This window comes from Tachypleus tridentatus, chromosome 10, assembly GCF_004210375.1.
Source record: "Tachypleus tridentatus isolate NWPU-2018 chromosome 10, ASM421037v1, whole genome shotgun sequence".
In the NCBI taxonomy this organism is placed as follows: domain Eukaryota; kingdom Metazoa; phylum Arthropoda; class Merostomata; order Xiphosura; family Limulidae; genus Tachypleus; species Tachypleus tridentatus.
The window spans coordinates 42,648,768-42,662,692 of record NC_134834.1 but is presented as its reverse complement, the minus strand read 5'-3'; the positions used below and the strand labels follow the sequence as shown (position 1 = coordinate 42,662,692).

Sequence of the window (13,925 nt, the reverse complement as noted above, 5' to 3'; positions counted from 1 at the left end):
ATGAACTGCTGCATGTAACATTATTACTTTCTTACTTAGCTTCAAAAATATATGAGTAATACTTGCTTTCTTACTATGCTGTTATTTCTTTCTTGTTACCAGACACGTAATTAACTGTTTTATGATTATGTTACTTTCTTGCTTGATACCAAACACCTGATTAACTGCTGTATGATATTGTTACTTTCTTGCTTGGTACCAAACAATGTATCAATTGCTGATTATGATATTGTTACTTTCTTGCTTGGTACCAAACAATGTATCAATTGCTGATTATGATATTGTTACTTTCTTGCTTGGCACCAAACACCTGATTAACTGCTGTATGATATTGTTACTTTCTTGCTTGGCACCAAACAATGTATCAATTGCTGATTATGATATTGTTACTGTTTGCTCGAAATCACACAATTGATTAACAGTTGCTTGACATAAATGACTGTCGTCTTATTGCAATTCTGGATTAATGTGCTAAATATCGTGCTTTAAAACTTAGTGTACGATACTAACTTAGTAGCAGTGATCACTGCTATTTGTATACTTTAGGCTTGATATTACTAAGTCATTACTGAGTAAACTAATACATCCAGTGCAGTGGTACTTGACTTATATAGGTTATTCCTGTTATCGTGAAGTGACTCTCCTAATTAAATGCTGCAACACATCATACTTTAAGGTTATTTCTGCATGACTTGATGCTCATGATTCACTGCCTAATGGCTCTATGAACTCGGTTTATTACTACATGACTTGACGTATTCAGTTTACAAGTACAGGACTTGACGCATTAATTTATTAGTACGTGATCTGACGCACTCGGTTTATTACTACATGACTTGACGCATTAGTTTATTAGTACCTAACCCGACGCACTCGGTTTATAAGTTTTAATGGTTTATCCCAGTTTATTTGCGTCCTATCACGTTTATTCTTTTTATTCTCGCAGTATGTTAATGGAGAATTAGCTCACGTTATCTTCTTCACCAGTGATTACATTTGTCAAAAAATAAACTTTCACAAGAGAGAAGAGCGAAGCAAATCATTGGAATTATCGCATTAGCCAGTATCATATTCATGCTTTATCCATTTTGTTCTTCATTACAATATTTTTAGAAGACGGAATTTACTTCGCATTTGAAACATTATTGCTGGTGTACACAGTCAGGAGAAGATTAATTCTAGTTATACTTAGTTAATTGTTTGTCATTGAATATGCAACAGATAAAATTGCTAGTTAACGTAAAAATAACAAACATTTTACCTAATTTTGGTCGTCACTGGATCGAGCACAATTCCCAATGCATGCTATAAACAGTGAAGGGAGAAAATACAGCACTTTTCTTGTTTTATCTCGATATAGCAGCAATTTTACTGTGTATCGATATCATTAAGGGCCTTGTTCTTAAGTGAATTGCTGGAAAACAAACATTCGTAGGGTTCTGCTGTAAACTTCATGGCTTACAAATGGTTGTTCAATAATAGTGTTTAGCTTATATGTTTGATTTGGAAGGAGAGAGAAATGTAATAATTTATCATAGAATGAAAAGACTTAATGAAATACTTTTTATTCATCTAGATTTTGCTTTGAAAAACTTTAATTAAAACAAGAACATTATGTCTCTAGTAATGATATAAATGAAATAAAAATTCTCTAACCAGTGAGCTTTCGAAAGGTGGACCTTTCGTAAGCGTTCGGGTTATAGGGGATTTTATTTCATATCTATAAAGACTTCTTGAACCTACGTGTTTTTCTAACATCATGAATGTCTCTAGTGTTAATTGATGTTTATATATTTTTCTTTTTGTTTGTGCCGTTTAATACAAGTGGCAAATAAAGTAGGGTTTTACAAACGTTACAAATTTAGAAACCACCTCTTCTGATACAGGGTTACACCAGACTGCTAATTTATAGAGGACAATCACTTCGTTGTACGGTAACAGGTGCACTCACCATCCCATTGATGCCATGTGAATACAGTGTTACGGCTGACTTATTGAGTTTACTGTGTGTCTAAAAGACGTAACAGTTGGACACAATCCCTCCACTGTTTTCTACTTAAGCACCCATAGGCGGCGTTAGTTTGCATCGTGAGGGCTTCGCGGTTTCAATCCTACGAAAGTGCGATATGCATCATAGCACGTGGACTGTCTGCAATTCGCTTCGCATGTGGGTCTGCCGCAAGTCCCATATGCCAACTTGTATAATGCTAGACGCGTGGATGGGCGGGGCAATATGAATTAAGAAGTATTTTTAGTGGGACAGAACCAAGAGAAGCAAATGTCTCCCGACAGCAAAAAAGCTCTGGCGAAAACTTTGAACATGACAATGGCTTACTCTCATTTCATAGTATAAATGTATTTTCTGTCTGTTATTTCACATCATGCAGTTATTTACAGTTTCAAGACTGAAAAAGCTGGATTGAAGCAATTCATACTAATTTAGATGAAGAACGAAAGGATAACAAACATTTCCTGGAAAGAAAACAAACACATACATGCATATAAGATAGGATGATGGTACAAAGGGGTTATAGAAGAAAATATGCCTTCCTTACTTTAAAAATCTTAGTTTATCCTTGAATTTGTTTGTTTTGTTTGTTTGTTTTTTGAATTTCGCACAAAGCTACTCGATGGCTATCTGCGCTAAGCGTCCCTAATTTATCAGTGTAAGACTAGAGGGAAGTCATCACCACTCACCGCCAACTCTTGGGCTACTTTTTTACCAACGAATAGTGGGATTGACCGTCATATTATAACGCCCCCACGGCTGAAAGGGAGAGCATGTTTAGCGCGACGGGGATGCGAACCCGCGACCCTCAGATTACGAGTCGCATGCCTTAACACGCTTGGCCATGCCGGGCCTTGAAAGACAAAAGGGTTTTATGTACAATTACAAATTTAAAAATACGTATGCTGATTTTTTACATATTTTAAGATATTATGTACTATAGCTATTTATTACCAATAGCCAAGCTGTCATACACATTTTTGTTTAAATATTTTGGTTTTATTTTAGTGAATAAAGAGCTACACATTTATGATAATAAGCACAGTGAACAAAAATAACTCACAATATCTTCCTTGAAGTTATAATCACGCAAATTTAGCCTAAATGCAGTTTACACATCTGTAAGTATTATTCATTAACTGATAACTGTTTCATTGTTTTAAGTACACAGCGTTTTTGCTCCCCAGTGGCTCATCGATAACCTTGAAATGGGATTCTTCAATGCAATGATTCGGGATATTATCCTTGTATAGCTGACACAGTACAGATTGCCATTAATCATCCTTGTGCTTAACAACAAACCAAGTCACTTCTTTAGGATATATTTTCAGTAGTAGTTGAATTAATTCCAGTCGTTTCAGTAGAATAAATAATAATAGCCCGGTAGTCATCATTAAAAAGATAGTTGCCATTTGGGTATCGTTTGAAAATATTTTATAAAAATGAGTATTAACTACAACAAAGGATATTATAACCTTTTTTAAAAAAATTATATGATGCACACCTATGGCAAAGCGGCATGTCTGGGGCTGTATAATGCGAGATACTGCGTTTTTATACATGATAAACAGACGGCAGATTTTCTTAAAATATAATAATTAGTAGCTCATTCGTGGATCAGTGGTATATTTATGAAGTTACAATGCTAAAATCCGGGGTTCGAGTCGCCGCAATTGGGAGATCGTAAACAGTACGTTGCATAGTTTTGCGGTGGTACAGCAACAACAACTTTCGTGGGCTAAGTTGCAAGTCAGAGAGCTTGTAACGGTAAAAATTGAATTTCGATACACGCGGTGGGCACAGTAAAGGTAAACCACCATGTAACTTTGTGCTTAACCATGAACAAACAAAATTATGCAATATAATATTTGTTGTTTTTATATAATTAACCTGTCGTTTATATATTCCCCCTATATATTGAGCTCCGAAATTATCAATTTTTTATGCTACTGACAGCAGAGATTGTTTTCCTTCAAAAAAGAAAAAATGGCGGATTGTGACGAATAGAAACATTCCATCCTTCTCCACAACGCATGCGCAAAGCTTATGTTAAGGTTTTTAAGAATAATGTAAATTATGATTACAATTGATTCCTGATAAAGCAGAGGTTAATTTTCTATATGAAGCTTTCTGTCATTGAGCTTAAGGAAGTTAAATATTGACTCTGATATTCCGAGCAAGTAGAAAATGCACGATGGAGAAGGGACACGAGACGAGAAGCCCGCCACCATAAGTAAAGTAACTACATAATGGATTACACCCGACTCGCTAGAATACTCCCAATATCGTTAAAAGCTATCTGCGTTCCGCAAACATGCATTCTGGAATGTTAGCGGTCGAGTACCACACTTTTCATAGTATGTCATGTAATTTTCCTAGTTGTGTTTCTAATACTTAAGTACAAAGACAGAACAAACTGGGCGTGAGGAATATATAGAGAAAACAAATGGGTGTGAACAACAAAGAGATAGAGAGAAGAAAAAGAACAAATGAAAGTGAACAAAAGTAAAAGAGAAAGAAAGAACGAATGGACGTGTAGAATAGATGAGTGAACAGGTAAATAGATGGAAAGAACAAATAGATCCCTTGCTCTGTAGGTTTCCATTCGATCTATCGAAAAATTGAGCAAATATGTGAGAGCAGTGGAGAAAGACAGAAAAACTACGAAAAAATAAAAGTGATATAATGCAATGTATAAATTCATTTCCGATTGTAAAAGAAACAGCAGTGATGAAAAGAAAAACTTAAATCGGTTAAAAAGAAGTGAAAAACAGAATATTTCCATAATTCCATTGGCAGCAGACCTAACAGAAAGTCTACTGATGAATGTGAAAATATATATATACAAGGATAAGTTTGAAATGATAGTTGTTTCTTTGCCTTGAATTTTCGCGCAAAGCTACACGAGATTATCTGCGCTAGCCGTTCCTAATTTATCAGTGTAAGACTAGAGGGAAGTCATCACCACTCACCGCCAACTCTTGGGCTACTCTTTCACCAATGAATGGTGCAAATGACCGTCACATTATAACGCCCCATGGCTGAAAGGGCGAGCGTGTGTGGTATGACGGGAATTCGAACCCGCAACTCTCAAATTGCGAGTCGAACGCCCTAACCACTTGTCCATGTCAGGACTAAGTGCAAGTCTTTTTGTCAAAGATCTGAATTGCTATAAACGCATGTAATTCAGAAGCAATAGTTCAGTACAATCCGAAACTGATTGAAGTCAAGAATCAAAGCAGCAGCAGTCCTAAGAAATTATACTTTAGAGAAAAGTTAAGTTTAGACATTTTAACTTGTTTTTTCAGATTTGTTTTCTGCATCTAAGTGATTATATCTGACATATATATATATATAGTTTGTTAAGACTTAAACAGAACTACCTTGGGTGACATAAATCTCATTTTAAAATATCATGGTAATAATATCAGACATTTGACTCGTAATCTATCACACAGAGGTAGTTTAATAATTTGAGCTGAGCAACTCTATAGATTTAGTGCCGTGACATATCTTACAGTTATTTCAATAGCCACGTTGTACAGAGTCAACAGTATTTTGTAAACGTAAACTTTTATATTATACAAAAAAATGCTAATTAACTTCGTGATGTTTACATTTGAAATCTGTTCCTTTTTTAACGCTGGTCACAACAAGCACCACAAGGTATTGCAGCTCACCTTGTTAATAGCTTTAAGTAAAACATTGTATGTCACTCGATATTAGTTGACATACATCAACTAATAATACGGACAGATTTACATTACTGTTGACAACGCTTTTATTCGTAAACACAAGATACAAGTTTTGATGTCCACCTTTGACAATTCGAAATAGGGAAATCTATTGCTTTGTTCTAAAATGACTTGTGCATATTTTAATATAACTAATAACAAATGTAATTAGTATTTTAAAGTCGAACAAAATAATATGATATCGAAAAATATTGCCTTGTGAGCTGACTTAAAACCTGCTATAAAGAGTTTTCAAGAAACATTAAAAGTCCACATGAAAGAATGTATTTTATGAAAGGATAGCATTAAAAATATTATATTTTACCATGTGAAACCCGTCATTGAACATGTACAGACTTTCAGTCGTAGGGGAGTTATAACATAACGGTCAATCATACTATTCGTTGGTAAAAGAGTAGCTCCAGAGTGGTGTTGACTCTCTGTCTTCCCTCTTGTCTATCATTGTTAACTTAGGAGCGGTTAGCGCAGACAGTCCTGGAGAAACTTTGAGCAAAAGTCAAACTAAACCTGGTGGAAGTGTCATGATGTTGACTTTTTACACATTACATTTATTTGAGCCTTTTCAAGAACATAACCTTCGACATACATTTAGTAAGGAAAAGCTATATGAAGTACACTGTTCTTTGAAAATGCTTGTTTATCAAAAGAAAACATGAGATAAAAGTTTACATCTTCTTGTAAATGTAAAGTTAAAAAGCGTCCTACAGAATGTTGTAATAAATCTTACGATGTATTATAGTAACTTAGTACTGAGAGTAAAGAATAATGTAATAATACATCAACTATGTACACACATCTTTTGCTATAGGATGTTTAAAAAACTGAACTTAAAATGCCCTTCTTTACGTTATTTACACAGTTATAGCTATGTTATTTTCATACTGAGAATATGTAGCTGATTCATTTCAATCTGTCTATCGATGTAAAGGTTTTTAAAATATAGTACTAGAAGCATTGCAAGATATAAATTCAAAGGTTGATTACGTTATTCTCAATTGATTTTGGATACGAAGTTCAGATTAACTACAGAACTACATTTTGGCATTGTTAAGTAAGGCGATGTTACTGCAAACCAATCGCTATTGGGGTGAGTATGTAACAGCTCGTTCGACACTCAGGTCATAAATATAGTATTTCCAAGATGGATATATCTCTTTCACTTAGTTGCATTGGAAAATAAAGGAATCTGAATAACATGGAGGCACCTGGATTAACCTGTACTAGATGTATCCTAATCGTGATAAGGAAAATGAAGCATTTCGTAGCATTTGGGAATCCACGAACATACAGACAAGTATAAAATGTTGTCCGCATATTGTAAACAGCATAAGCAGCATAATAAAAAATAATCCTGTCTGGTATAGCAACATGTGTTGTGTGAAAACAAGTTGCTTCTATGACATATCCAACTATAGAAAACTCTATGAACGAAAACTAAACAGGATCTTTTTATACTAGATAAATTATGGAAAGCAAGCAGGAGGAGTGGCGTACTTTGAACATGACAGCCTGACGACGGAACCTTTTGCAATGGGAAGTAAGCTGCCTGGCTATTGTTACGATGCAATACCAATAAGGAGAGCATGACTTGACGGGACAAAATGGACAGTAAGAACACGGTGTGTACCCAAAAATAGATTTTTAAATCTATTTTTTTAGAAGACAAGTGTTTACTTATCACTTCTACAGGTTTTTCTAGCATCGTTTTTGTGTATTTTTACTGTTTTATCAAAGACATAGATACGTTACAACATTAACTACAGTTAGTGAATAGTGTGTTTAAGTTTGTTTCTATCTTTCTCTACATGTGAGACTTGTAAATACTCAGTAACTCAGATAAACAATATATTCAATACTTTCGTAGATAATTTTCGTGGTATAATACATTCTACCATTCCTACATTGTAATTTGTAAATTGTTTTTACCTTACAATCCGCACATGCAGTTTCATTTGTTTCTGGTCTAATTATTTGAAATTGCATATTTTGCAAAACATGCACATAGGCATGAAATTTGTAATGTGCAAAAGTACGGAAGTAAATTAACTGTGAGAATAAAAACAAAACAAATGGATCGGTAAACTTCCACAATAATCGTCTTAATACTTATCAATGTAACGGTTATACAGATGACATCATTAACTGCCTGTAACCAGCAAATTTGGTGAATGTAACAAAAAACGTTCACACGCCATGAAACTTTACTTTTTTAATTTTTAGAGTAATTTGTTACTTGTGTTTTCACAATTTAATATATGTTTGTTGTTTATTCTACAATAAAAAGTAGCACTTTCTGAGCAAAAAATATGTAATATATACATGTAACACAGTTACTACAGATGTGTAAATATTTTACTAGGGAAAGACTTTCAATAACTATAATACCTATATATAACAAATTAACCTGAAATATAGTTTTATTTCATACGCAGGGGATTGTGGTAAGTATTAGAATAAGAAAAGGCACGAAGCAGTTTCGTGCCGTGTGCAGAAAAGAGAGGATTAGCTTTGTTGTCTTCAGCACGAGAAAGAAGAAAGATTTTTTCAGCATATCATCCATCATATACTTTTTTTAAAACTACACCAATGTAACTTATTATCAGATTTTACACCACCAAGATTTATGGCTTGTTAATTTCGCTCTTCACCAGAAGATGAAGATATAGATGAGAACGAGCCACGTGCTACACGTACTAGTTTAAGTATGATTCACACTTGATCCGTCTTTATACCGAGATGAGATAAGTCAGTCGGGTGGTGTCCTTTTGGTATGCTAATGTTCCCCGTCTGTTAGCTCCTGTGTTACCATTCCAGCCTCGAACTCAATAAAATACTGATTAAAGGAGATCAAGTGAGCTCAATTTAGAATCAAAAATGAATTTCCGAATCTATCAAAGACCCAGATGTTTCCAATCTGGTATTGTTGTAAAAGGAAGGTCATTCGTCGTAGATTAAAGTACTCTTCCGAAAGTAGATCGAACGGCGTAAAAAGATGAGTTAATTATGTTCACTGAATAATCAGATAAATAGACAGCGAACGGAAACGCATTATTCACATTTATAAGGAAAACAAAACGTCTTTAAGTTGTTGTAGTAGCATTCTTTTCAAAAACAGGTTGTTCTAAAAATTAATGGTATCACAATATTAAAAGATTATACCGTACACAGAAAAAATGCACAAGAGCATTAGCACCAGGATATTCTGTTAAAATGCCGCACATGACCGGTTTATGATAGAAATAATTTATATTATAAGCACAAACAACTAAAAGACTAAAACTTGGAAACACAAAAAAACGACACACGTGGTTCTTTTACAATATTATCATGTTAATTATTATGAAAGTGTGTTTAACACAGATGTCGTCAATGGAAATTATACAAAACCGAATTCGTTTGTGCTAGTTTGCGTGTGTGTCTATATATATATAGACATACAAGAGGCAATTAATTAACAGTTATTCTATCTAGATCAATTTTTTCATAATGTCTCATTTTAAAGTTTTACTTTCTATTTATTTCTTAGATGGACTATTTCTCGAACGTATTGTAAAACTTTCTTTGTTCAAATTAACCTCTGCTGATGTAATGTATACTGAAATTACGAATGTTGTCGTACAAACTAGCCTTTCTTAGGTAAGTATAGTGGAGTTACGAATGTTGTACAAACTAGATTTTGTTAAGTAAGTATACTGTAATTACAAACGTTGTCGTACAAACTAGCTTTTGTTGAGTAAATATACTGGAGTTACAAACGTTGTCGTACAAACTAACCTTTCTTAAGTAAATATACTGGAGCTACAAATGCTGTATAAACTAGATTTTGTTAAGTAAGTATACTGTAATTACAAACGTTGTCGTACAAACTAGCTTTTGTTGGGTAAGTATACTGGAATTACAAACGTTGTCGTTCAAATTAGCCTTTGTTAAGTAAGCATGCTGGAACTACAGATGTCGTCTTTAAATACGTGCAATAGGTGAAATTGCGAGAAGGACGTGTTATGACTGTTGTTTTATCTTACAGTAATCACAGACAATAGAACTATCCTAGAACTTTTAGAAAACTTGTTCAAACAAAAGATTCTTGCGGAGAGGAAAGTTTTGTTAGACAGTAATTAGAAACCTGTGCTTCAAATCCTATACAATAACACGACCTCCTGTCATGTCAACGTGCGAAAAGCAATGCTGTGCATAGAATGAAATTCGTCTTTAGATATTATAATACATTTCGCTGAATCTTTAAGCTTGTTTATTCTGCGTCTTCTAAACCAGCACTTCAATAATGTCGTTAACTTCTCAGATCTATGTCGCCAAAATATTCACTTGATTTAGTTTCCAAAGTAAAATATTTACATTGTCAAGCAAGTAGAAATTTTTCTATTTTTACCCGACATTAAATTTTCACAATATAAACAATTTTAATAAAGTTCGTTAACAACTAATATGAAATCGCTTAAGTTATAAGCACTTTCTTAATTGTTGCACTAAATTATTAGTAGTTTTGTTCAAAAACATTTGAAATGTGGTGATTAGTCCGACAACTCTACTGTATTTCAGATACTTCTCACGTTTTATAAAACTTTATCCACGTATCAAAGTAAACTGAAAAGTATCCCAGTAGTATGAACAATGAAATAATTTTGTTTTATTAACGACCAAATAAAAAATACACAATTCTACAATGTTACAGAACTAATAACTCTATAACGCTTCATCATTTTTTTACATAATATTCTATTCAGATTATATAGCATTGATTACATATATGTGTGAAAATCTAATTAATGTTTTATATTTATTGTATATTTAAACTAGTTTTTAGTCCGAAAGAGACTAAAGAGCAGTTAAACATACTACATATTTAAATTACTCAGGTGAATTGTGAGAATGAACTCATAGTTTTCGTTTGGTTTTAAAGGATCATCTTAATATATCATAAATTTCGATTTAGAAATATCTTTGTATAAAAGCAAAAAATTTCTTCAAAAATTCTCATATTTGAATTTGCTGAAAGTAGTCAATGGTATTTAAATAACTCCGTGTTATAATGTGATATATACTCTCAGCTGGTCTATTTTCTGTGAGTTTGCAAAATGACACATTAACATTTTGGTAGATTAATTGGTTTTGGCTTAATTATATTGAGTTAGATTAATCGTCTATTTGTAAAAAATATGAGAAATTATGTATTTATTACACATAGCTAAATATACATACGTATTATTTAGACAAATGAATAAATTAAGATAATATCAGTTCCTTACCTGTTTTGTCACTGAGTCGATTAGCCGAACATACATATCTTGTTCCTGCCTCACACCTACCAAGGTTGAATAAAAACAAGAATTATTTCAATAACAAACGTTCCAAATGGAAATATCATACAAACAGGTTAACGTAACCTCTGCTATCTCTAATAAATGTCAATTTTAACACAGAAATAATATAACCCGAAAAAATTGGTCGCGATTGTTTCATAACGTTGGAATAGTTTTATAGCAATATTTTACACATATAAGTGACAATTTCTATATTGTGTTAGCTCTTGTGGTGACACAAACAACTAGACTAAATTTATTCAGTTTGAAAGTTGGTGTTTTCTAGCATTACTGTATTTCCTGCCATTATTATGTGTATTAACATTGTGATGTAAAAGTAATGGTTTAGTCACTCAAACAACCTGTCCTTCAGAATAACTTTCTACTAGTTGAAGAACCGGAAAACCAAAATGTAAACCAACAAAACCAGTATAATAATTTGTGTTACAAACAGTTTAGAACATTCTATTATGAAGTAAAGTTGCTGCCTTCTTCAAACTTAAACGAAATGGAGTTACATGCTTAGCAGCTACGGAAAATGGTAAAAAAAGAATCCAGTGATTTACCTCATTGAGTATATACATATGTATATAATGATTTGTGTGTGTTAGAGTTGTCAGTAAGGATGGTATAAAACAAATGTAATAATTACAAACTTTAACCTTGCAAAATGCAAATAAAGGATCATTATATCAGAAAAAGATCCAACAATGCATCCAACCTGTTAGCATTTCCACAATGACCTACGAATCGCTAATCTATACAAGCTCATACTTGGTATTACTTATAGTCGTAAGTTAAACGTATCTCAGTTTTGGAAACTTATAGTAATGTACATTTTGCTATTATTTTTAAATGCGGTTACAATGCATTGATAAACATAAATATTTTGATAAACACACGTTATAACAACAATTAAAACACATGCATGCACAGAACGTTTCTTTGACTTTTTGAGTTTGCTTTTCCTGTTCACAAATTATTAAACATAAAAGTACAAACATTGTTTATCATTAGAATGCCCTGCCACTGATAAGTATACTTTACTGACTAGTTGACTCAGTTTCACCTCTAATGAATACTTCTCAATAGGTCAGATTCATAAGCAAGTTAGTCTATCGGAAGTTGATTTAGTCAGATAAATATATCCTGAGATATCATATAGTTGCATTTGAATAACAAAAACAGCCTTTATTTTGTGAACATTTGCTACATTAACAGAGGTGTGATTGCTCGACTGTGTATTCGGTAAATGTTGTAAATCCTATAAATCCTACTCTGTGTAAAATTATCAAGAATCGTGAGACGTGTCGTGTTCTAAATGACAGAATGAAGCCCTTTTCTCTCTCCAATCCACTTGCTCGACGATGACAGACATGAGTATGGCCGTAGAAACAATTGCCTAGAACAGGAGAGAGCGACCCTCTGGCACCGTTAAGGAAAAGGTCTAAACCCCGACCAATCCCAGTAGAATTCCTCAGAAGATCGCTGCCTCCCGAGAGGAAATAAAACGGTTACAAAAGCGCTCCCTGAAGTGTTGCTCATGTCTTGTTCGGCACTCGCGTTACACATTTTCGCTTGTATCGTTTCTAACAAAAACACACATTAATATAAACGCGAAGGCTCACTTGTGATTTCTGAAACAGTAAATAATTTGTTTAATACAAGTTGAAATGTACTGCTTTTCCAATGGCTGTTCCATACAAATATATGATAAAATATAATCTAGTTTGTTTATAGAATTCTCACAGTATTACATATTGTTTTTAATTTACACATTGTTTTATGTTTGTAAATATGCCTATCAATTTACCGAAGAAATCTACTAGATTGTATTTATGTACATACACACACATACATCACAGTATAATAACTTATAATTAATTTCATTATCTATGTTCAGAAGCCTCGTAAAGAAAGTTATAATTAGCTTGTACGGCAACACTTTATATAATGTTTGATATTACTCACTTACACCAGTTTTGTAAATAGTGTATGTTTGTTTATCCTGTGATGAAGTATTTGTTGATCTGTTTTTGGCTAATTCAATGACATTGTAATGTTAAAGGTAACAAGTGAATACAAGATTAATGAGCTAAGTCTGCAGGTCAAGACGAGTGAGTTTTGTAAGCGCAATAAAAAAAATAAAGTTGTCATGGAATAACAAGAATCCTGTAAAAGTTGTCATGGAGTAACGAGAACCCTGTGAAGGTTATCATGGAGTAACGAGAACCCTGTAAAAGTTGTCATGGAATAACAAGAACCCTGTAAAAGTTATCATGAAGTAACGAGAATCCTGTAAAAGTTTCACCTAGATAAGAACCACATAAAAATATTTTTCTTAAATCTATGTTGGTTCTGGCCCGGCATGGCCTAGCGCGTAAGGCGTGCGACTCGTAATCCGAGGATCGCGGGTTCGTGCCCGCGTCGCGCTAAACATGCTCGCCCTCCCAGCCATGGGGGTGTATAATGTGACGGTCAATCCCACTATTCGTTGGTAAAAGAGTAGTCCAAGAGTTGGCGGTGGGTGGTGATGACTAGCTGCCTTCCCTCTAGTCTTACACTGCTAAATTAGGGACGGCTAGCACAGATAGCCCTCGAGTAGCTTTGTGCGAAATTTCCAAACAAACAAACAAACTATGTTGGTTCATTATCTCTCACACGTTCGTCAAAACGTGTTTACAGTTTTGTCACAGAAAAAGTTAAAATATGCAATTTATGTGAACCACATTTGTATCTGAGGTTTGCGATTGAATGTTCATAATTAATTCAGATAATTATATAGATCGTAACATATAACTAAAGACTTTACATTGACTCCACGCCTGATAATGAAATAAAGAC

General features: G+C 33.6%; 1 protein-coding gene across 4 annotated transcripts in view; it reads right to left on the bottom strand.

Moving 5' to 3' along the window:
* LOC143229151 (transcription factor collier-like) overlaps positions 1-13,925 on the bottom strand; it is a 105,712-nt gene that overhangs the window by 68,805 nt on the left and 22,982 nt on the right. For all 4 annotated transcript variants that reach the window (XM_076461036.1, XM_076461035.1, XM_076461034.1 and 1 more), the window contains exon 4: positions 11,028-11,083. In XM_076461036.1, the coding sequence (XP_076317151.1) occupies positions 11,028-11,083 (56 nt within the window). The remainder of the gene's footprint in view (positions 1-11,027; positions 11,084-13,925) is intronic.